Source organism: Pantherophis guttatus, chromosome 4 (genome assembly GCF_059756535.1).
Source record: "Pantherophis guttatus breed Tessera chromosome 4, ASM5975653v1, whole genome shotgun sequence".
Taxonomy (NCBI): domain Eukaryota; kingdom Metazoa; phylum Chordata; class Lepidosauria; order Squamata; family Colubridae; genus Pantherophis; species Pantherophis guttatus.
Genome location: NC_142066.1, coordinates 14,101,191 through 14,125,718, shown reverse-complemented (window position 1 = coordinate 14,125,718; position 24,528 = coordinate 14,101,191). Strand labels below are relative to the sequence as shown.

Here is a 24,528-nt window from a genome sequence, read left to right as displayed (position 1 = left end):
TGTTGACTGCTGGCTGCCTGCAATTTGGCAGTTCAAATCTCACCAGGTTCAAGGTTGACTCAGCCTTCCATCCTTCCAAGGTGGATAAAATGACCCAAAGGTTCAGGAGCAAAAATCCCACTAACCCTCCAGTACACGCGATAAAAGGATGACGGCACACAAAAGCAAACAGCATTTTTGGTTTGCTGCAGGTGGATAATTTAAGTTCGGCTTTTTATTTCATAAATACGAGGAGGACTCAGATAGACATTGAGTATTTTATTTGAAAGTAACCTTCCACCCAGCATCTTGTTTTTTTGTTTTTTTGTAGTTCAAAATGTTTTTTTGAAATAAAAATGTGTTTTCTCTGGAGCAGTTCATTGATTTCATAAATGCAACACACTATAGTTTTTTTTATACACAGCATAAAGGTAAAAAACGATATATGCAGTGTTATCTTCATTTTAGATGTCAAACTGATTTTGTGGCTCCCGGTGTTTTCTTTTCTGTGGGAAACAAGTCCAAAGAACCTGTTCAGGCTCTTTGAGTGTTTGAGGATGCCGACCGACTCCTGCCCTAGTCAATGTGATGATCCAGAAGTACTAGCTTGTCTGTAGACATCTCCCTTGGGGTTAATCAACCTTCTTGCCCTCTCACATTAAAAAAGGGTGCATGCTTTGTGTGTCTTGATGTTTTGTGAATGTGGAAGCTCCCTTCCTTGTCAACCCCCACATGATCAGAATAACATATCTGTCAGTAGGTGGCCTTCTGTTCTGTCCCCATCTCACACACGCACACAAACAGATAGCCAGGGGTTAAATAAAACTGGCAGACAACAAATTCTTTCGATAAAAGGATTGGCAGCAACCCAGTAGCTGCTTGCCAAGAACTTTACTCATAAAGGGAGGGGTTGTTCCGCCGACAGATAAACCCAAACAAGATACACACAGTTCAAAAATTGTCAAGTCCGGTCCGTATTAAATCCAAGGCAGATAACATTGTTTCAAAGATACAATGTGACTCGCTAGTAGTTAGTTTTGTCCATCAGAGAGTCTGAATGGCACCTCATCCCCTTTTATCTCCTGTGGGGTGTGGTCCAGTGACTCAGCTTAATCTCTGGCACACCTCCTTTTCTGCTGCATGCGCTTGTCTCTCCGACGCTGGCGTGGATCCAGCCAAGACTTATCTCCGTCACTGTCCGACTGCGAGGAGATACCTGGCTCCTGGCCAATCTCTTCTCCTTCAGGAGACACCTGAGGAATTGCCAGAGAGGAGGGTCCTGGAGAGGGAGGCCTGGCCAACTCCTCTCCTTCATGTTCGGAGCCTTCTCCCTCCGATAATTCGGCCTCGGGGATCGGCGTCACAACACCTTCTGCTCCATTGGATCTGATGCCAATACCTAATGACTTCCACCAGACATGAGTTGGGTTTTCTTGAGAATTCCTTCTTAAAAAGATCCGTTAAATATAGGTGAATGTTTGTGGGGAGTTCTAAGGTTTTCTGTGTCTCTTCTCCCAGAGAAGTTGAAGGACATGGCATATGGAACAAGAGTCGTCAGACTACGGCTCCCCGACAGTGACGTTGACGACGAAGGAGTCCCTAGCAAACTTCTGAAATTGCAACATGGGGAGAACCTCTTTGAGTTGCACATCTCTGGGGCAATCTTTTCGGCCGAGGCCATCCAACTTCTGGGAGACCCTGAGCTTCTCACCTTTTGCACCTACGCCTTCTATGACTTCGAGACCCACTGTACGCCTCTGGCCCATGGCGTTAGGCCCCGCTATGACTTCACTTCCCAATATGTGGTCCGGGTGGACCCTTTCTTCATGCAATACTTGCATGGGGCCACTTCTCGCCTGGACCTCCACCTGGCCTCTGCTGTGGACCACACCACCCTGGCCTCCTGCTGGTTGCATTTTGGCCAAGTGCTGAACAGGGAAGAGCAAGTTCGTTGCACAGCAGTCTTGCGTGGTAAGAAGAGCGGTTATGATCCCAAGCCTACCATCAGATAGGTCTTGACTGCCATATGAATGGAATGGAATGGAATAGTAGGATAGGATGGGATGGGATGGGATAGAAAATTGGATAGGATAGGATAGGATAGGATAGGATAGGATAGGACAGGGTAGAGAAGAGTAGAGTAGAGTAGAGTAGAGTAGAGTAGAGTAGAGTAGAGTAGACTAGTATAGCCTAGCATAGAACAGAACAGAACAGAAGTAGGATAGGATAGGATAGGATAGGATAGGATAGGTTAGGATAGGATAGGATAGGATAGGATAGGATAGGATAGGATAGGATAGGATAGGACAGGACAGGACAGGATAGGATAGGATAGGACAGGGTAGGATAGGATAGGATAGGATAGGACAGAATAGAGTAGAGTAGAGTAGAGTAAAGTAGAGTAGGGTAAAGTAGAGTAGAGTAGCATAGACTAGCATAGCATAGCATAGAACAGAAGTAGGATAGGATAGGATAGGACAGGACAGGACAGGACAGGACAGGACAGGATAGGATAGGACAGGGTAGAGTAGAGTAGGGTAGAGTAGCGTAGCGTAGCATAACATAGTATAGAACAGAACAGAACAGAAGTAGGATAGGATAGGATAGGATAGGATAGGATAGGATAGGATAGGATAGGATAGGACAGCACAGGACAGGACAGGATAGGATAGGATAGGATAGGATAAGACAGGGTAGAGTAGAGTAGAGTAGAATAGCACAGCATAGCATAGAACAGAAGTAGGATAGGATAGGATAGGATAGGATAGGATAGGATAGGATAGGATAGGATAGGATAAGACAGGGTAGAGTAGAGTAGAGTAGAGTAGAGTAGCACAGCATAGCATAGAACAGAAGTAGGATAGGATAGGATAGGATAGGATAGGATAGGATAGGATAGGATAGGACAGGACAGGACAGGATAGGATAGGACAGGGTAGAATAGAGTAGAGTAGAGTAGAGTAGCATAGCGTAGCGTAGCATAGCATAGCCTAGAACAGAACAGAAGTAGGATAGGATAGGGTAGGGTAGGGTAGGGTAGGATAGGATAGGATAGGATAGGATAGGATAGGATAGGATAGGATAGGATAGGACAGGACAGGACAGGACAGGACAGAGTAGAGTAGAGTAGAGTAGTATAGCGTAGGGTAGCATAGCATAGCATAGCGTAGAACAGAAGTAGGATAGGATAGGATAGGATAGGATAGGATAGGATAGGATAGGATAGGATAGGATAGAACAGAATTCTTTATTGGTCAGGTGTGATTAGACACACAAGGAATTTTTCTCCAGTGCATAAGCTCTCAGTGTACACACAATAATAGCAATTAATCATTATCATAGTCATTGTAAAAATAGATTTATCATAAAACATTAGATGCAACACTTAGTGGTAGTCATGGACACTAAATAAGCAATCAACGTAAGTCATACTAGGATACTAATTAAACAATTTAAATCGTAAGATACAAGCAAGAAAGTTATAGTCATAAGAAGATAAGGGGATAGGGAATAGGGAAGATGAGAATAAAAGATGGTAATACTGCCTTTCTAGATAGTTTGACAGTGTTGTGGGAATTAGTTGTTTAGCGGAATTTGTCAATGCCAATGGTGTTGAAGGGATGCTCCAGTTGTTTTGGGATTGCACCCAAGGCACCTGTTGTTATCGGTACTGCCTTTGCTGTCTTTTGCCACATTCATTCTATTTTCATTTGCAGGTCTTCATATTTTGTTATCTTCTTCAGTTCTTTCTCTTCTCCTTTCTCCTTCTTTCTCTTCTTCTTCTTGTTCTTCTTGTTGTTGTTGCTGATCTTCTTCTTTTTCTTATTCTTCTTCTCTTCTTCTTCTTTTCTTCTTCTCCTTCCTCTTTTTCCCCTTCCTCCTCCTCTTCTTCTCTTCCTCCACCTCTTTTTCCTCCTCCTCTTCCTTCTCCTCCTCATTATTATTATCTCGTTGATTCATTAAACATGAAACTCAGTCAACTGAACATTTAAAAATGAACAAATACCATTGACTGGTGCTAATAGTCGATAACGGGTTGCTGCCAGCGTCCTAGGTATCAACCAAGTATCTTCTTAAAATGTACGGTGTTCCGAGTAGCGCATGGTACCAAGTGTCCCGATGACAATGGGTATCACTGTTACATGTTACATGTTTCATCCATAACTGTGTAGTTTCAATGCTCAGGTCACGATATTTCATGATTTTTTCCAGTTCTTTTTCTTCAACTCTGGTATTATTATTATTATTATTATTATTATTATTATTATTATTATTATTATTATACTTTATTCATTAAACCTTCTGCCACCGATAACCTCCCACCGGCCAATTCGCTCCCACAGAGAGGGCCTCCTCAGGGTGCCATCGGTCAAGCAATGTCGACTGATGACCCCCAGGGGGTGAGCCTTCTCTGGGGGGCACCCGCCCTCTGGAACGAACTACCTCTAGGAATACGACTGATCCCGGACCTCCGGACCTTCCGTTGAGCTTTGAAGACCTTCCTATTTCAGCAAGCTGGGCTGGCTTAAAATTTTAATGGGTTATTTTAAGGGTAATGGGTTTTAATTTTTGGAAAGCCAATTCGATTTAATTCTGTTTTTTAAATTATTTTAAATTTTATATTGTATTTTAATTTTGGCTGTTCATTGCCATGAGTCCTTTGGGCGAAGGGCGGTATACAAATTTAAATAATAAATAAATAAATAAATAAATAAATAAATAAATAAATATGAAACTCAGTCAACTGAACATTCAAAAATACCATTGACTGGTGCTAATGGTTGATACGGGTTGCTGCCAGCGTCCTAGGTATCAACCAAGTACCTTATTATTATTGAATTATTATTATTATTATTATTATTATTATTATTATTATTATTATTATTATTTATTTATTTATTTATTTATTTATTTATATTTATATACCGCCCTTCTCCCGAAGGACTCAGGGCGGTGTACAGCCATATTAAAACACATATAAATATACAAAATTTAAAACAATTTAAAATTGAATTCATAAAAAAATGACCCATAGATTAAAACACACATACACCCATTCTAAAAATCGTATTAGGCCAGGCCAGCTTGTTGGAACAAGAGGTTCTTCAAGGCACGGCGAAAGGTACGCAGGTCGGGGATGAGACGAATCTCAAGGGGCAGCTCATTCCAGAGGGCTGGTGCCCCCACAGAGAAGGCTCTGTCACTGCGTTTTTGTATTTACCAGCGGAGCTCATTATTTCTGGACTGTCAGACTTTCCGTAGCTTGCCAAAATTTCTTATCAGTAAGCTAACTACGTGTATCCGCATTCCTTTCATTCTACTTCACACTTTTCTTTGTTCTCTTGCCAGAGAAGTCCGGCTGCTGAGAAGTAGCCGATAGGAACTTTGCAAAAATGTAACACTTTAATTATTTTAGATAGTTAGATGTTTTATTTTCTTTACAATAAATATGAGTTTATTAGAAGATGTATTCCGGTTTTATTTTTCAAAGTATACACAAGGAAAATGCCACGATCCAGGCAATTACCCCAGGAAGGTAACGGGGCTAATTACCTCTGACAGGCTCTCCCCCTGGGTGTCGCCAGTTGGCATTGTCTGGCCGACGGCACCCTGAAGAGCCCCTCGTCATCATTATCGTTATCGTCATCATCGTTATCATCATTATCATGCTCCAACCTTTAGCTTATCCATCCAAAATGTGACTTTCTTCCCAATTGTTTCCCTACCCTTACCCCTCCAGGTCCCAAAGGCGAGGATTATGGTCTTTTGGAATACGGGTTGAAACTTCACTTTCCGTTCAAACAGTTTTCGCAGCTGCCCCGCCATCAAAGTCAAACGCGGACACCTCTCTCTATTGCAGCAGGAACTCCGGTTGCAGCCCCACAGAGCTGGCAACTGCAAGGCGACAGAGTAAGGAAAAAAGGAGTTTGATCTACTGTTCCAAAATCAGATCTGTGATCAGCGTATAAGCCTTCTTGGTTTGTTTACTAAAAATTAGGAGCAGCTGTTCTGTCCCCGTACCACACACGCACCCCCACAGATGGCCTGGAGTTAATAAGCCACACGACAAAACTCTTTGAAGATAAAGCTGGCAGCAACCCAGTGGCTAGCTGCCAATTCAGACTTTACTCACACAAAAAGATTAGACTGCAAGCATTCCGATAAAACAGGCAGAGTGTCAACAATACAAGGATTAATCCAAAAGCAGTCCGATAAAGCAGGCAAAGTCCAGTAACACAGAGATCATGGATTATTTCCAGTTTTTGCTCATCACAAACTGAACCGGCCACCACACCCACATTTATACCCTGTGGGGTGTGGTCCAGTGACTCAGCTAATTTCTGGCATGCCTTCCCCTCTGCTGCACACGCTTCTCCCTGCGCCTCTGCCGAGGGTCCAGCCAGCACTTATCTTCTTCATCGCTGTCCACCTGTGGCTGCGGGGACGTGCTTGGCTCTGAGCCTATCGTTTGGCCTTTGGTGTCCTCCGGAGGCATTGTCAGAGAGGAGGGTCCTGGAGAGGGAGGCCTTGCCAACTCCTCTCCCTCACTCTCAGAGTCTGCATCTGTCGATAGCCCAGGCTCAGGCAACGGAGCCACAACAGGAGCAAATAAGCCAGAAAGCAAAAAACCAACCCAACAGGAAACCATTCGTGAAAACTCAATCCGTCCTTCTGCTGAAAAATTTGACTATGAAAAACTATTTTAAAAAGTTTTCAAATTCCCTTTAAGTCAGGGGTCAGCAACCTGCGGCTCTGGAGCCGCATGTGGCTCTTTCACCCCTCTGCTGCGGCTCCCTGTTACTCAAAATATGCATCACAACCGCCAATGTGCGACACCGCCGGCACAAAATTTATTGAGCTTTTCAACCTCCGGTAGGCTAACCAAGAAAAGAAAAATTTCTGAAGAAAACAGAACGTTTAATTCAACTACATATGCTAGTTTTGTGGCCACTCAAGAAATAGTCAGGCACAGGAAGGGTTTTGTGGCCCCCGGAGTTTTCTTTTCTGTGGGAAATGGGTCCAAATGGCTCTTTGAGTGTTTAAGGTTGCAGACCCCTGCCCTAAGTACCCTATATAGTAGTGTAGGAAGTTAGCACCCCACCCCACCCCTCCTAGAAGAATGAAATATCCTGGGAAATATTAAAGAGGCAGAATATTATATTTCCCTGGGTGAGAAAAGGAGAAACATGTTTTTAAAGACAAAACCCCCTCAGATCCAGGGTGATGGGATTAAGACATGGCCCTCAGGACATTGATAGGATTAGCACTCTACCCACCTCACCACATGGCACCTGGGAAGATTACATCACCCAGTAAGGCTCAACCAAGCCTGGGACACAGACAGCCTACAAAGTTAGCTAAGACTCCCGCCCCCTGGGAATCCGACAGCCAATGAGATACATTTCTTGTACAGGAACAGGAAACCCTAAGGCAGGGCCCAAGAGAGTGTATAAATATAATCCTCTCATGTGCCTTTTTGCCCAGGATCTCAAACCATGTAGTCCTGTTCACCATTAAACCATCTTTCCAAGCAGTCTCCATGTTTTCAGTGTCTTTCTCCCCACTTGGAACTGAACCCAGATGGATATTTCTTCCAACAGTAGTATTTCTCAATGTTGGCCACTTTAAGCCAGGTGTACTTCAGTTCCCAGAATTCCTCAGCCAGCTGTGCTGAGTTGAAGTCCACCCTTCTTAAAGTGGCTGTGGTTGAGAAACATGGCCCTATAAGCATCTCCTATTGACATGGTACAAATAGGTCTTGATTAATGCCGTTCGTGAATCCCCTGAAATGGTTGTGTTGCCCAAAGTTGTGCTATCCTTGATTTACGACCCTTGGTTCAGTGTTCGTTCGAAGTTATGAGTATTGGAAGTATTCCACGAATTCCATCCACAGAGAACAATAGCAATAGCACTTAGCCTTATATACTGCTTTACGGTGATTTACAGCCCTCTCTAAGCGGTTTACAGAGTCAGCCTATTGCCCCCAACAATTTAGGTCCTCATTTTACCCACCTCGGAAGGATAGAAGGCTGAGCCTGGTGAGATTTGAACTGCCAAATTGCAGGCAGCTGACAGGCAGCAAAAGTAGCCTGCAGTACTGCACTCTAACCACTGAACCACCGTGGCCTCCAAAGCTCCCCCTCTCTAGGAGTGGGATTGAAAAATTTTAGCAACCGGTTCTCTGCCAGGTTGCTCGGTGGGCATGGCCATGGTGGGCATGGCCTACTCAGCCTCCTGCACCATGGCTGAGGGGTGGGAGGCGTTTTTGCCCTCCCCAAGCTCTGGAGACCCTTCGGTGGCCAGAAACAAGCCTGTTTCCGCACTCCTGGAACTTCTGGGAGGCCAGTGTTTCGTCCTCCCCAGGCTCCGGAGGCTTTCCTTGAGCCTCTGGCAGGGGGAAAACAGCCTCTCCCAGGCTCTGGAGACCCACTGGAGGCTGGAAACAGACCGTTTCCTAACTTCTGGAACTTCCATGAGGCCCGGTTTTCACCCTCTCAGAGCCTCCACGCAGGCCCTGCACTTACCTGGCATCCAAAATGGACTGCATGGAGACTCCTGGGAGGGTCAGGCCGGGGTGGGAGGGGCCAGCCAGTCCTTGCAACTACCAGTTCAGCGAACCAGATGTAAAATTAGCATTCGATTCGCCCGAACCGGTCTTAACTGGCTGAATCCCACCCCTGTCCCTCTGTTGTTGTTGTGGCCCGTCAGCAGCCTGTGCAGCTAGTAGCTGATTCCGACAGCGAGGAGGCTGGTGTGGTGCTGCGCCAGCAGCCTGTGCAGCTGGCACTCGAGTCAGACAATGAGGAGGCTGGAGAAGATGTGGTGCCAGAGGCGGGGATTCAGCCAGGGCCTTCAGAACCTCCAGAAGCTCCCATAAGTGAAGAGGAAGAAGAGGAGGAGCGTCTTCTTGATGCACAGGCATGCAGAGCTGCCAAAAGGCAGGAGTAGCTCCTCAGGAGGAGGTCTCCTTGAGAAGAAGGCTTGGGGCTAATTGGCCACTCCCTTAGCCTATTTAAGGAAGGACGACGACTGAGGCAATTTGCAGGAAACAACTTCGTTCACTCTCCTTCGCATCCTGATCTTAGTTCTCTTATCAGTTTCCTGCAAATTGCTTCTGGGCTTTCTGCCAACCATAGTAAGATTACGATTATTTATTCTTTGGATTCTTGTAGGCTGTTAAGAAAGTTAATTAACAGCCTTTGTTTGAAAAAAAAACTGATTTAATTTAGTAAACTAAGGTTTGTACAGACTTTGTGTGTGCTGCGTTCTTTGGGGTCCATAGCTGGAGCAGAACAGTTGCTCCGTCTAGTACTCAAAAGCCTATTCTTTCCATAGATCAAATGCAGCTCACTGACAAGCTGAAAGAATCATTACAGAATATAATTATTGTTTTCCTATTGAGAGTCAGAAACCCACTTATTAAAACCTGCAGCAAGAAATGAATATTGTCAGAATTGAAGAAACTGAACTGGACAGCTTCCTTGCTGCATTACCACCATTCCTTTTTCCCCCCTTAGAAGACCGAAGCTGGAAGCCGGAATGAGCTGTGCATCCAGATCAAGGGCTGTACTAATTTGAGAAGCCGTTGGATTGGCTCACGGCCCAGCCCATATGCCATGTACCAGTTCTTCACCTTCCCGGATCACGACACGCCCATCACCCCGTCAAGCAACCACCCCGAATTTGAAGATGTGAAGAAGTTTGCTCTGCACATCACTCCTGAGCTGCACCATTATTTGCTTGTGGAGAGTTTGTGGGTCTACGTGTTTGACGATGAGGAAGAGGAACCTGGAAGCTACTTGGGCAAAGCCCAGATCCCACTGGTACCGTTAGCGCATGGGCATAGCATCAAAGGTGAGAGCAACAAAAGATACTACACAAATTTAGCCTTGGTTTCTTGAACCATCTTCTGTGAGAAACCCTTCTGGATCTAGGACAGGGGTATCAAACTCAAGGCCTGTGGGAAGGATCTGGCCCACGGGGGGCTTAGATCTGGCCCGTGGGGCCGGCCTGGAAACAGCAAAGGACTGACCCACAGTGCCTCGGTCAGCAAAAACGGAGCTCGAAGGGACCGCACGCGCCCCCCGAGCTCCATTTTTTACTGGCAGAAGGCTGCAGGAGGCTGTCGTGGCTGAAAACGGGGCCCAAGGGAGCCGCATGCAGCCCCCACCCCCCAGCTCCATTTTCTCTGGCAGAGGACTAGCAAAACAAACTAAAAACAAAACAAAAGGAGAAATGTTTCCCCTTTTGCATTGGAGCATGCAAGAAAGGACAGGAAAGGAGAAAGGGAAAGAGGAAAGACCAAGAAAAGAAAGATGGGAAGAGAGCAAGGCAGGAAAAATAAGGAAAGAGGGGAAGGAAGAGAAAGGAGAAGGAAGACAGAAGGAAGGAAAGGAAGGAAGGAAGGAAGGAAGGAAGGAAGGAAGGAAGGAAGGAAGGAAGGAAGGAAGGAAGATTATGAGAGTGAGGGTCTCAGAGAAGTCCTGCCTTAGCACTTGGCTACCACAGGTGACCCAACATGAGTAATGTTGAGCTGGCCACGCCCACCATGGCCACACCCACACCGGGCCATGCCCACTCCAGCCCTCCGAAGTCAAACAAAACCCTGATGCAGCCCTCAATGAAATCGAGTTTGAAACCCCGGATCTAGGACAATAGTCCACAATTTGGAGGCTCTCCAGGCAGCTTGGGGCGGTGTGATGGCTCAGTAGTTATGACTGAGTGGTTAAGTGGTGGCTCAGTGGTTAAGACTTTCCAGCTTGTGGGCTGGAAAGGCAACAGCCCAGGTTCAAGACCTGAGCTCCACACAACGGAGCGAGCTCCCGTCCTCTCCCCAGTTCGAAAGCATGCAAATGTGAGTAGAAAAATAGGTACCACTTCGGTGGGAAGACAACACCTCTCTGTGACGACCTGCTGGCCACGTGGTCGTGGAAATGGGACACCTGGCTCAATGGCCTTGAAATGGAGATGAGCACCTCCCCCTATAGTCAGTAACAACTAGCACAGTAAAATTCACAGGGGGGCTCTAGATAAGTTACATCTCCCATCAACCAGAGCCGTAATGGTCAGGAAAAGGATGGAAAAGACAGTACAACAAGGGGAGGGCTAGAAGAGGTATGGTTCAACCAGTGGAACAATTGGTGGACCCTGGTTTTCCTTTAAGCCCTCGAGCGCCTCCTCTCAGTTGGATGATTGACCTTTGGATGCAGAACATCCAAATTCTTTCAGCTGACACTAAAAGAAAGCCTACGCCTCTTTTTACAAAGTCGAGAAATTTTCCGAGTCTTAGAGATGATCTTAAGGAAAGAATACGAGAGCCAGTGAGGAAAGATGTGGAGAAGCAATCAGTTAGTCCGGAGACTGCAAGCAGGGTGAGAAAGAAATTCAAGATAGGCTTGTCTTGATTTTGTTTAGTATAAATGGGACACAGAGAAGCTTCATTATTGTTTTCAGCTCTTTGAGATTGAGGGCTGATCAAGAAACAGCCAGCACAATTCCAGGAATTGTGTTGGGTTAAGTAACATGCTCCTTTCTGAAAGGCCATCAAGATTTGCTCTGTCCTATCTTACACTCAACAAAATCAAGGCAGGTTATTTTGAATTTCTTTCCCACGTTCCCTTTTTCTTAAGACCATGTAAACTTTTATGCGAGTCCCTCTTAAGGGGATCTTCCGTAACTTCTTCTTAGGTTCTTTTATGATGTCTTCTTGGGTTCTTTCTCCAAGGTCATCTCTAAGTTCCTTTACAGCCTTGTCTAAAGGCATAAGTCAACTGATCCCATTGAAGCTCTGAAGGCTCTTTCAACGCTTCCAGGCCTACCACTATAATCATATCATAGAGGGAAATATCAGCCCCAACCTCCTCACAAGGACTTCTTTGGGTTGGGGGTTTCCATACTTTCCATACATTCCCTGGAAGGGTCCAGAAAGCCATGCTCGATCCTTTGAAATGGAATATAAATGATACTTCAAGACAACAGGAGCCTTGGTAGTACAGTGGTCTAAAGCACCCTGTTATTAAGACCAGCTGCCTGCAATTACTGCAGGTTCGAATCTCGCCAGGCTCAAGGTTGACTCAGCCTTCCATCCTTTCTAAGGTAGGTAAATTGAGGACCCAGTTGTGGAGGCAATAAGCTGACTTTGTATAAATATACAAAAGGATGAAGGCTATTGCTTAGCACATTGTAAGCCGCCTTGAGTCTCCGGAGAAGGGCGGCATATAAATCAAATTAAAAAAAAAATAAAAAATTCAGTAAAGTGTCAGTGTTCCGGGTAACACATCCACCAAAAGCAGAACTCCGAGGCGGGTAGATTCCTCAAAGAACTTGTTTATTGGATACATCATATCGGCACAGCTACCCTGTTTCCCTGAAAATAAGACCTCCCCGGATAATAAGCCCAATCGGGCTTTTGAGTGCATGCGTTAAAATACTAACCCCCCCCCCAAAATAAGCCCTCCCTGAAAATATTTAAATGTATGCACAGCCGGTCCCCATTTCCTCTGGTTAGGGTTAGAGAGACAGAGCTGGAAATCAGGTAAGACGGCAAGAGGAGCCCCGTCTTGCTCCACACGCCCCAAAATAATAACACCTCCCCGAAAATAAGGCCAAGCGCTTATTTCAGGGTTCAAAAAAATATGGTCTTATTTTCAGGGAAACATGGTAGTGAAAACCAACTCTCAAGTTTCCTGCAGTTTTAGCCTAATTCAAAGAACAAATGTTTCCCTCCGCAAATGTCACAGGTCAAATTGTCCAATTAAAGGAGTTGGCGGGCTGCTTGGTCACTCCTCTCCTCCTTCAATTGCCACCTGTTGGGATGACCTTGGTTCCCACAAGAAAGGTTTTCTGCTTTGACCGGTAGTCAGTCTATCTGCTTCCCCCTCCCTTCCCCATTTCAGAATTCGTGGCAACTATGATGGCTCCAGACAGGTTCGCTTCAGAGCTGACAGCAAGTTTAGGACGTCCTAGGATTCACCACTTCCAAAACTAAAATGTCTGCAGCCTGGATCCAGATGTTGTTCCAGATTCAGATGTTGTCTTTTTTTTTTCCCCTCCTCCTCTCTCCAGGAGACTTTGATCTCATGGACCCTGCGGGGAAGCCCAATGGCTCCATCCACCTCAGCATCGACTGGAAGGCCCTTTATTTGCCTCCTGAAGATGTTCGCTACAAGGCCATCCAAGCACGTTCCTTGGAGATGCAGATTGCTGATGAGCAAAACCTGTTGCACAGACAGGTATGGCAAATATCCGTAGCTCAGGTGTAGGATGAGGATGGAGGTTCATTCTCCGAACTTGTGAGTTGCTTTCCAAACATTTCATTACCAGACTAACAGGGGTAGGTTTCACTTACCTTTGCTACCGGTTCACTCTCATGTGTAGATTGTATTTGATGATGTCCGGGCACGTGGGCAGAGCCTCCTGCCACCGCTACCGATTTGCCTCACTCTTCTAAGGCAGCGAGCCCTAGCAATCTCCTCTAGTGGTATCAGGGGACAGCCCACGATGTTTTGTGCTGTCCTCACCACCCTCTGCAATGCTTTTCTATCCGCGGCTGTCAGACCGGCATGCCATACTGTGGTGCAATAAGTGAGGACGCTTTCTATTGTGGACCGGTAAAAGGAGGTCATTAATTGTTGTTCCACCCTGTTTTTATGCAAGACCCTAAGGAAATGGAGTCTCTGTTGGGCCTTCCTGGCCACCTGGATCGTGTTGTTTTTCCAGGTGAGGTCTTCACTGAGATGGACTCAAGGCCCACAGGCCAGATCCGACCGCAGGGTGCTCAGATCTGGCCCGTGGGGCCATCCTGGAAAGAGCAAATGAGTGCCCCCATTTTCGGCTGCTTTTGGCCATAATGGCCTCCTGCAGCCCACTGCCAGTGAAAACTTGGGAGGGCCGTGCAGGCCTGAGCTCCGTTTTCACTGGCAGAGGGCTATCAATACAAACTAAACTCAAAACAAAAGGAGAAATGTTTCCCCTTTTGCATTTGAGCGTGTAAGTTGGGACAGGAAAGGAGAAAGGGAAAGAGGAAAGACAAAAAGAAGGAAAGAGAGCAGGGAAGGAAAAAGAAGAAAAGGGGAAGGAAGAAGAAAGGAAAAGGAAGAGGGAAGGAAAAAGAAGAGGAGGAAGGAAGGAAAATATTAGAATGTGCAGAAATGAACAGATTAACGCTTGCAATTAAGGAGGAAGAACAAACTGAATATTATAAGATATGGGAATTAAATCAAAACAAACTAAAATCAAAACAAAAGGAGAAATGTTTCCCCTTTTGCATTTGAGCATGTAGGATGGGACAGGAAAGGAGAAAGGGAAAGAGGAAAGACAAAGGAAAAGAAGGAAGGAAGGAAGGAAGGAAGGAAGGAAGGAAGGAAGGAAGGAAGGAAGGAGATTATAATGAGGGTGAGGGAGGGTCTGAGGGAAATCCTGCCTTAGCACTTGGCCACCACAGGTGCCCCCGACATCAGTGATGCCCACCCTGCCCCCCAAGGTCAAACACAACCCTGAGGCGGCCCTCAATGAAATCGAGTTTGACACCCCTGCTACAGAGCAAAGATTTGTAAGATGTTCATATTTTTCGGAACATGTTTCGAATGTCATAAATTATTTTGTACAGCCTGCCCAAGACTATTTTTTGGGATAAATAATATATATGTTATTAACCCCCCATCCAATCAGAACACAGCCAAACCCCCAACCAATCAGAACACACCTCCACCCAATCAGAACACAGTCAAGCTCCCACCCAATCAGTTCACACCCCCACTAGCCGTTAAAAGGAAGAAACAGCTGCGATCTCACATTGCTCCTAGAAGCACGAAGCCGAAAACACCAGCCTGAAGATAACGAATGAGACTTCGTCGAAACGTCGCCAAGACACTTCCAATTTTACGTGGGAGAAAACCCGAATAACCAAAGACCTACATACAAATACCCACGAAAACCTCAGAAAACAAATATATATATATATATATTTGTATGATTTTTGGCTGTCTTGTCCTCTGAAACAGGTGACTGAAAAACACCTTCAGAAAAGCAGAAGGGTAAAAAATGAAGTGGAGCTCCTTCCTGCCCAAATGATTCCAACACGAGAACTCAAGAGAAGAAGGACAAAGAAGAAAGTGGTCAAAACTATCCCCAAGGTAAGGGAAAAGAGAGCCAGCTGGTATAGTAGTTAAAGCACCAGGCTAGAAATTGGGAGACCTTGAGTTCTAATTCCGCTTTAGGCATGAAAGCTGTCTGGGTGACTTTGGGCCAATGACCAGGAGACTGGGAGTTCTAGTCCCGCCTTGAGCATGAAAACTGATTGGGTGACTTTGGGCCAATGACCAGGAGACCCTGAGTTCTAGTCCCACCTTAGGCATGAAAGCTGGCTGGGTGACTTTGGGCCAATGAGCAGGAGACTGGGAGTTCTAGTCCCACCTTAGCCATGAAAGCTGACAGGGTGACTTTGTACCAATGAGCTGGAGACTGGGAGTTCCTTCCGTGCATGCGCCTGGCCTAAATAGGATGGCGTAGATAAATATACGTGCCTAAATAGGATGGCATAGAGCTGGGCAGGTGGGTGGGTCCACCCGTGATTTCCACTACCAGTTCGGGCGAACCAGTCCAAACCGGTTGAATACCACCTCTGCCCCTAGTCCTTCTTTTCTCTAGACTACCCAAACCCAAATCCTACAAGCGTTCTTCATATATTTTATTCTCCAACTAATCATCTTAGTTGATTATTATTTATTTATTATTACTACTTATTATCAATTATCATTACTTATTAATAATATTAATGGTTTATTATTACTTATTACTAGATAAGAATTTGCTACGTACGATGCGCGATCCATTTCAGGTATCTCTGAACTGTGACAAGAGAAGTTAAATTCTCTAACATTATAACATTCTAATTGAAATGAATGATGATGAAATGAATTAATATGAAACATATCTGGATATTTGCTTATCTGGCACCAACGATTGTCTCAAAGTCATGATTTTGTGAGCAAACTGGCTTTTATATCTGGGCAGATGGAGGTGGAAGAGAGGATAGAGGAGGAAGAAGAAACACTGAATGTTGAAGAGACAGCAAAGGTGGCCGAACACCGAGAACTGGATGAAGAATCGATTCTAGAGTCTCTGCTGAAGGACACTGGTATATTTTTATTTTTATTTTTTATTTTATTTCGAATTTATATACCGCACCTTCTCCCAAGGGACTCAGGGCGGTGTAAAGCCAGATAAAAACATACAATACAAACATTAAAAACAATTAAAAGAATATATATTAATTTGGCCCCAGTTTAAAATGACAAACCAATTAAAAATTAAAAATTTAAAAATATGTTAAGCCAGCCCGGCTTGTTGAAAAAAGAAAGTTTTAAGGGCACGGTGGAAGGCACCGAGGTCTTGGATTCTCCTTATCTCTGGGGGCAGCTGGTTCCACAGGGTAGGTGCCCCCACAGAGAAGGCCCTCCCCCTGGGGGTCACCAGCCTACATTGTTTGGCTGATAGCGCCCCGAGGAGGCCCTCTCTGTGGGAACGCACGGGTCGATGGGAGGTTGTCGGTAGCAGCAGGCGGTCTCGAAGATAACTAGGTCCTATGCTATGGAGCGCTTTAAAGGTGGTAACCAACACCTTGAAGCGCACCTGGAAGACCACTGGGAGCCAGTGCAGCTCGCGCAGGAGCAGTGTTATGTGGGAGCGCCATGCAGCTCCCGTAATTACCCGCGCGGCCGCATTCTGGACCAGTTGGAGCCTCCAGGTGCTCTTCAAGGGGAGCCCCATGTAGAGAGCGTTGCAGTAGTCAAGGCGAGAGGTGACGAGGGCATGAGTGACTGTGCACATGGAATCCCGATCAAGAAAGGGTCGCAACTGGCGAATCAGGCGAACCTGACAAAAGGTCCCCCTGGCTACAGCTGTCAGATGTTCCTCCAAGGACAGCTGCATATCCAGGAGGACTCCCAGATTGCCCGCCCTCTCCGAGGGGGCCAAAGACTCGCCCCCAATAGCCAGCGATGGAGTCAGCTGACTATATTGGGATGCCGAGAACCACAGCCACTCAGTCTTGGAAGGGTTGAGCTTGAGCCTGTTCCTCCCCATCCAGATCCGCACAGCCTCCAGGCACTGAGACATCACTTCAAGGGCATCGTTGGGGTGGCCTATATTGTCACTCATAATGTTGTTGAAGGACAAACCTACATCAGTGTTTCTCAACCTTACCAACTCTAAGATGTGTGGACTTCAACTCCCAGGATTCTCCAGTCATCATGCTGGCTGAGGAATTCTGGGAGTTGAAGTCCACCCTTCTTCAGTGTGGCTAAGGTTGAAAAAAACACTGGCCTGGATGCTGAATTTGTAGAGGAAAACATAACATCCTGTTAACAATTAAATATATTACGTGAGGGTTAGAGACAGAGAACTTTTCGACTCTCCTGTTCTGACCTAGGCTTAGTCCTAGCAAACTTCTTTAATTCAAATGGCTGTGAATTATTGTCATTCCCAGTCCGAAAGGCTTCTCAAACAGTCTTTCAGGGGAATGTTTATAAACACTCACCTTATCTCCCTTGGAATGCTGCCAGAAAACTAATTGCCACACGCAGGGCAAGGCCAAACTTAGCACAGTGTCAAACAGAACTTTTCCAAAGCTTTTACCGACCAGATGAACTAATTGCTTCTTGCAAAAGCTCACATCCCGATCGCTTCTCTTTTATGTCTTATGGGAGGGGCCAATCATCTCCAAGCCTTACTCCCAAGTTGACTCTGTTTTCTTAATTGTTCCTGTTTTCTGGCAGCTCTGCGCATGTGAACACTGGGAACAGCTCCTCCTGTTCCTCTGCCTTGCTGAGGTCTGACTCTGGAAGCTCCGGATGGCCCTTTCTCTGCCTTCGACGTAGAGCTGTCGTCCGAGCCTTCCCCAGACTCCAGGACTGGCCCATGTTCCTCCCCAACCTCCTCACTGTCTGAATCTGCTGCCAGCTCTGCTGGCAGGCTACAACATCTCCCTCATATTAATCCCAATAGATTTTAGACTAGGTTCATAGGGAGCTTCATCAATGGAAGCTTTCAAGAAGAGACTGGGCTGCCATCTGTCAGAAATGGTGTAGGGTCTCCTGCTTGGGCGGCTGGGGGAGGACCTACAAGGTCCCTTCCAACTCTGTTATTCTGTTTCTTTCACTTGATGAATTGGGAAATGTACACAGGTGGGCTTCACATAATTTAACAACCGATTCGCCCAGAATCGAATATGTGAGCCTTCATACCTTGCGCACATGCGCACTGCATCAAAAACATGGTGATTGTATAGGACGGGATAGCTTATCTCACGCACGCACCTTGCACACATGCACGCTGTGTCAAAAACACAGATTGTATAAAACAGGATAGAGCCGGGGTGGGCGGGCAGGCCCAGCAGTTGGCCATAACAACCAGTTCCCCCGAACCAGTCTGAACCGGCTGAATCCCATCCCTGGAAATGTAGGCAAAATTCAATACAGGTAGACCTCAACTTAGAACAGTTCGTTTAGTGACCGCTTGAAGTTGCAATGGTCACTAAATGTATGTTCAGGGACGTATGGCCGTTTTTCACACTTATGACCATTGCACCATCCCCTGGTCAGGTGATCAAAATTCAGACAACTTGACAACTCACAATCTGTGGGCTTCATGCGGCCACCAGCAACTTTTCACGTTGTACTGCTGGACATTGGTGACCAAATGACTGACAGTTGATTGATTTGTGTTTCTTATTCGTAGGAATTCATAGGAATGAATGAATCAATGAATCAATGAATCAATCAATCAATCCTGTTAAATCTTGTATCTCCGGCCTAACACCAGGTCCTAGATAAGACTCATGGGGTAGCAGCAAAAACATAAGATCTTGATAGAACAAACCCAGTAGAAGACAATGTTTGTAGCTCATGGTTGAACTGTGGAGTTCTTGGTGCTTGGTTGTTTTCTTGCAGATGTTTCATTACCCAACTAAGTGGCATCTTCACTGTTTGAAGGAAAAGACAACCCAAAAACTAAAAAGGAAAGAAAAGCATTGAAACACCTCCTTGCCAGCAATCAACACCCAGATAAGCAGGGATTGACTCTCCGAAAAACACCAGACCAACAATCAAGCAGTAAACAATACTCCAGTCAAGGAACTATCAACTCAGACAAGCAATCAAATAGTAAAACAACAGCCAAGGAACTACTAAGACGAAAACAGCACTCCCACTGACACTGAATGGGTTGTTTATATAAACAAGAGAGCAAACCCCACTCCCTTTTCGCACTGATGATGTTACTTAGTTGGGTAATGAAACAACTGCAAAAAAACCGCCATGCTCAGAGAGCACCACACCCAGATAATATCCTTTGATCTCTGCAGGAAAACCAACGACACATTGTGGGCTCATTTCAACACTGGTGATTGGAATCTCATCTTACAACAGGCCAATTTAAGGGAACTAAGAACAGGGCTCTAGTTTTTCAGACAATAAACTATCTTATTTTTCGGAGTATAAGATGCTCTGGAATATAAGACGCACCTTAGTTTTTGGGGAGGAAAATAGGGGGAAAAAATTCTGCCTCTGCCTACCAGGTTGTTAGGTTTCGGTGTCGTCTCAAATAAATTGCCTTTCCAAACAAATAGTCTTTGATGAAATCTTTCATTTATTAAGCACAACAATCTGTCCCTGACTCCGTCGTAGCCAACACTGACTTCCTGACCCCAAACCTTCCCTTTCCATTCCCCAAATCTCTGCGTCTCATTGGCCATCTTCCAAATCACTCTCCCCATATCTACTACTTCAGCTCCCAGGAATGTCCCCCCTCCCATCCCATCTCCTAGGGGATATTATCTTCAGGGAAAATAAGTAGGTGAAAAGTCAAGCGTCCTCTTGCCAGCTGCCCCCTCTTCTCCTTCTTATGTCAGCACTGGAACGAATGTAGTTTGGAGTGTTGACACAGGTATTCATTTGGCTAGCGTCCTTAGCCTGGTCAGCTTCAGCACATTAGTTCTCTGGTTGTGAGCATGCGTGTGCTTATTGGGGCTGATAAGCAGCTTCAAAAGCACAGCTGATCATCAGAGGGAGCTCCGGTGAGTCAAGCAGGCGAAGCGTGGAAGCGGTAAGACATGGCACCAGCTGTTCCGGGTTGCCATTTTGGGCTGTGCGCCTTGTATTTTCAGCCTCCAAACACTCCGTTTGAGAGCCGTTCAAGGCTGTGGGGATTGCCAAAGCACATCACCGCTGATTGCCACCCAAAAATGAGACACGCAGAGGCCAAAAACGTGTCATGCGGAGGCCTAAAATGCGATGTGCAGAGGCAGAAAACGTGATGCGCAGAGGTGGCGATCGGCGGCGATGTGCTTTGGCGATCCTCGCAGCCTTGAACGGCTCTCAAACGGAGTGTCTGGAGGCTGAAAAAGCGAGGCGCAGAGCCCACAGAAACCATTGTCCGTGGCAATTTCTGCAGCCAGGAAGAGGACACGTGGAGGCCGAAGGGTGGGGGACGGTGGGTGGGTGGGGCTACATTCAGAGTATAAGACGCGGCCAAATTTTCAGCCTCTTTTAGGGGAGGAAAAGTGTGTCTTATTCTCCGAAAAATACAGTAGTTTAGATAGTTTATGTGTATTCACAATGCTGCTTTCCCTGCTATTTGTCTTTGAAGCAGCCTCTTCATTTTGTTTAGTGGGTGCTACAATTTTTCCCCCTTCTTTCTTACCTGCAGTGGGGGAGGAGCAAGAGACGAGTGAAGCTCAGACTACCGAAAGTGACGAAGTGGTTGTGGGGTTACCCACACAGCAGTGGTATTCTGATCTGGTGAGTAGCTATCACATAGTTCCAGGAGGAAAAAACTTATTTTTACACAGTTTTGCTTATAAAGTATGATGGACAGACTTGTCCAAACACACTGGGCCAAAACTGTGATCGGAGACAGAGAGCCAGTTTGGTCTAGTGCAGTTTGGTCAAACTCGATTTCATTGAGGGCGGCATCAGAGTTCTGTTTAACCTCGGGAGGGCCGGGGGGGACATGGCCAGCTCAACGTCACTCACTTGTGCCAAGGGTGCCTGTAATGGCCCAAGGACACTGCCAGCGCAAATGGGCTCCTGAGCTCTGTTTTTGATTGTGACAGCCTCCTGCAACCCTCTGCCAGTGAAAACGGAGCTCTGGAGGGCTGCCCATGGCCTTCGCGAGCTCCATTTTCAGCTGCAACGGCCTCTTGCACCCTCTGCCAGTGCAAACGAAGCTCTGGAGGACCTCGGGTTGCCCTCCCAAGCTCTGTTTTCTCTGGCAGAGGCACCGTGGGCTGGTCCTTCACTGTTTCCAGGGTGGTCCCGCAGGCCAGATCTAAGCACCCCGTAGGCCAGATCCGGCCCCTGGGCCTTGAATTTGACACCCCTGGTCTAGTGGTTAAGGCGCTGGGCTAGAACCCGGGCGACTGTGCGTTCCAATCTCTCCTTAGGCATGAAATCCAGCTAGGTGTCTTTTTTAAAAAATATATATATATATATTTAATTTGATTTATATGCCGCCCTTCTCCAGAGACTCAGGGCGGCTTACAATGTGCTCAGCAATAGCCTTCATCCTTTTGTATATTTATACAAAGTCAGCTTATTGCCCCCACAACTGGGTCCTCAATTTACCTACCTTAGAAAGGATGGAAGGCTGAGTCAACCTTGAGCCTTGGCGAGATTTGAACCTGCAGTAATTGCAGGCAGCTGGTCTTAATAACCAGCTTAATAACAGGGTGCCTTAGACCACTGTACTACCAAGGCACTGTACTACCAAGTCTTTGAGCCAATCACCAGGAGATTGGGAATTCTAGTCCCGCCTTAGGCATGAAATCTGGCTGGGTGACTTTGGGCCTATCACCAGCAGACTGGGGGTACTGATCCCACCTTAGGCATGAAAACTGACTGGGTGACTTTGGACCAACAACCAGGAGACTGGGAGTTCTAGTCTCTCCTCAGGCATGAAAGTTGGCTGGGTAACTTTGGACCAACAACCAGGAGACTGGGAGTTCTAGTCCCTCCTCAGGCATGAAAGTTGGCCGGGTGACTTTGGGCCAACGACCAGGAGACCGGGAGTTCTAGAAAGCAGGCAGTGGCCACTTCCAAAATCTTACTAAGAAAATTGAAGGGACTTGTCCAGGCAATCATCATAAGGCACCAAACTAGAAACCGGGAGACTGTGCGTTCTAGTCCTTCATTGGGCACGAAAACTAGCTAGGTGAGCTGACGCCAATCACTCTCTCTCAGCCCAACCTCAGAGGGTTGTTGTTGTGGAGGAAACGGGGGGGGGGGGAGGAAGGCGTGTCGGATATGTTCCCTACCTTGAGTAACTTGTAAACACCATAAATAAATAAATACCGTATTTTTCGGACTATAAGACGCACCTAAATTTACAGGAAGAAAACAAGAACAAAATAGTTTTTGACCTCCGGGCGTTGCGTTTTTGCCCTCTCTGGCCCACAGAAGCAGTCTGCAGTGCTCCGCGCTGTCCATTTTCACCAAAAACGGGCCTGTTTTTGGCCTGCAGAGTGCTTCTAGGAGCCAGGGAGGGTGAAAACGCGACGTGCGGAGGGCTTGGGAGCCCATAAACGGGCCTGTTTTTGGCAAAAACGGGCTGTCAACTTGCAAAGCTTTCAAGTTGCCATGAGCAGGAGGGAGGGAGAACTGAAGTGAATTCCATATATTCTTTCTGACCGCAATCAGAAAGAGGGTGTTAGGTTTCACAGCCAGCCAAAGTGGTTAATTGGAGAATGTGATTCATCACATGGCCAGAGAGGAGGGGAGAGACAGGGTCATAGGGGAACGTAAATCTACGTAGGATCAGTCCTAACTGCATCCGAGTATTGCCGGAATGGTGCTCCTAATAAATGAATATATTTCCTTTGAAGTTTGGATCATGGCTCATGAATTAATTAGGGCATCTTTCGGTAACTTGACAGGGGCCATGCGGAGCACTGCAGAGTGCTTCTGGGGGCCGGGGAGGGTGAAAACACAGCACACGGAGGGTTCGGGTAAAATGCCCGTATTCGGTCTATACGACGCACCTAAATTTTCACCCACTTTTAGGGGGAGGGGGGAAAGGTGCGTCTTATACTCCGAAAAATACGGTACATGTGTTTAATCACAGTTTATGAAATAAATTGCATATTTGCTGGGCTCCAACATCGCATATCTTGGCGACGAGCGTTTGCAAAGCTTAACAGCTGGATTGAGATGATGGTGGGTTATGCATGAGGCCTGCAGGTGAGACCAAAAAAAAAAAAAAAAAGGACAAGATAATGTGACCAGTAAGTATATAATGATGGTGGGGAGAAAAGTTGACCTTGAGAACATTTTCTCTCTATTCCTATATATATATATATTTCTATAGAAAGGATCGATGTATTTCAGGACGTGGGAAAGATTTTATGAGTGGTTAGAAAAGAAATATGAATTAAAAAAAGAGAGATAAATGCGAGAGATAATAGAAAGGTAAATGATAGAGAGACTAAAAAAGAAATAGAAATCTAGATGATACCAGAGAAAATTGAAAAGGGGGTGGGGGAGAAAGAAGAGTATAAGAATAATTATATTCTTTATAATTATGATACAATTATGATCTCTACATGGGGCTCCCCTTGAGGAGCACCCGGAGGCTCCAGCTGGTCCAGAATGCGACCGCGCGAGTGGTTATGGGAGCGATGTGGCGCTCCGATGTGACCCCCCTCCTGCGCGAGCTGCACTGGCTCCCAGTGGTCTTCCGGATGCGCTTCAAGGTTTTGGTTACCACCTTTAGAGTGCCCCATGGCCTAGGACCAGGGTATCTATGAGACCGCCTTCTGCCACCAGTAGCCTGTCACCGACCAGTACGCTCCCATAGAGAGGGGCTTCTTAGGGTGCTGTCAATCAAACAGTGTCGACTGGCGGCCCCCAGGGGGAGACCCTTCTCTGTGGGAGCACCCGCCATCTGGAACGAGCTCCCCCCGGAGATACGGAGAATCACTGATCTGCGTGCTTTCCGCCGTGCCCTCAAAACATTCCTATTGCAGCAGGCCGGCCTGGCCTAACCTCTTTTTTAAATTGTTTTTAAATTTTTTAAATTTTAAATTTGTCTTATAATATTTGAAGTTTTTAAATTTTGTTTTCTGGGCCGAATTATTTAATTGTATTTTCATGATTTTTTAACATTTGTATTATATGTATTTTATCTTTTGGCTGTTCACCGCCCTGAGTCCTTCGGGAGTAGGGCGGTATATAAATTCAATTAATAATAATAATAATAATAATAATAATAATAATAATAATAATAATAATAATATTGATGATGATAATACTGATAGATAGAATAAATTCGAAAAGAAATTGAAAGAAAGTATACATGATTAGAATACAGGAACTGCTCGGATACCAAACAAGAAGAATATTATACAGCAAAGAAGATAGAAAGGAGAGGGAGTAGAGCAGAGGTGGGTTTCAGCAGGTTCTGACCAGTTCTGGAGAACTGGTAGCGGAAATTTTGAGTAGTTCGGAGAACCGGTAGTAAAAATGCTGACTGGCCCCGCCCCCATCTATTCTCTGC

The 24,528-nt window shown here is 46.0% G+C and overlaps 1 protein-coding gene across 1 annotated transcript in view; it reads left to right on the top strand.

Moving 5' to 3' along the window:
* RPGRIP1 (RPGR interacting protein 1) overlaps nucleotides 1-24,528 on the top strand; it is a 66,209-nt gene that overhangs the window by 31,632 nt on the left and 10,049 nt on the right. Inside the window, exons 14-20 of the mRNA XM_087893351.1 lie at nucleotides 1,498-1,950; nucleotides 5,720-5,889; nucleotides 9,498-9,834; nucleotides 13,045-13,211; nucleotides 14,982-15,113; nucleotides 15,994-16,117; nucleotides 20,686-20,763. Of these exons, the coding sequence (XP_087749477.1) occupies nucleotides 1,498-1,950; nucleotides 5,720-5,889; nucleotides 9,498-9,834; nucleotides 13,045-13,211; nucleotides 14,982-15,113; nucleotides 15,994-16,117; nucleotides 20,686-20,763 (1,461 nt within the window). The remainder of the gene's footprint in view (nucleotides 1-1,497; nucleotides 1,951-5,719; nucleotides 5,890-9,497; nucleotides 9,835-13,044; nucleotides 13,212-14,981; nucleotides 15,114-15,993; nucleotides 16,118-20,685; nucleotides 20,764-24,528) is intronic.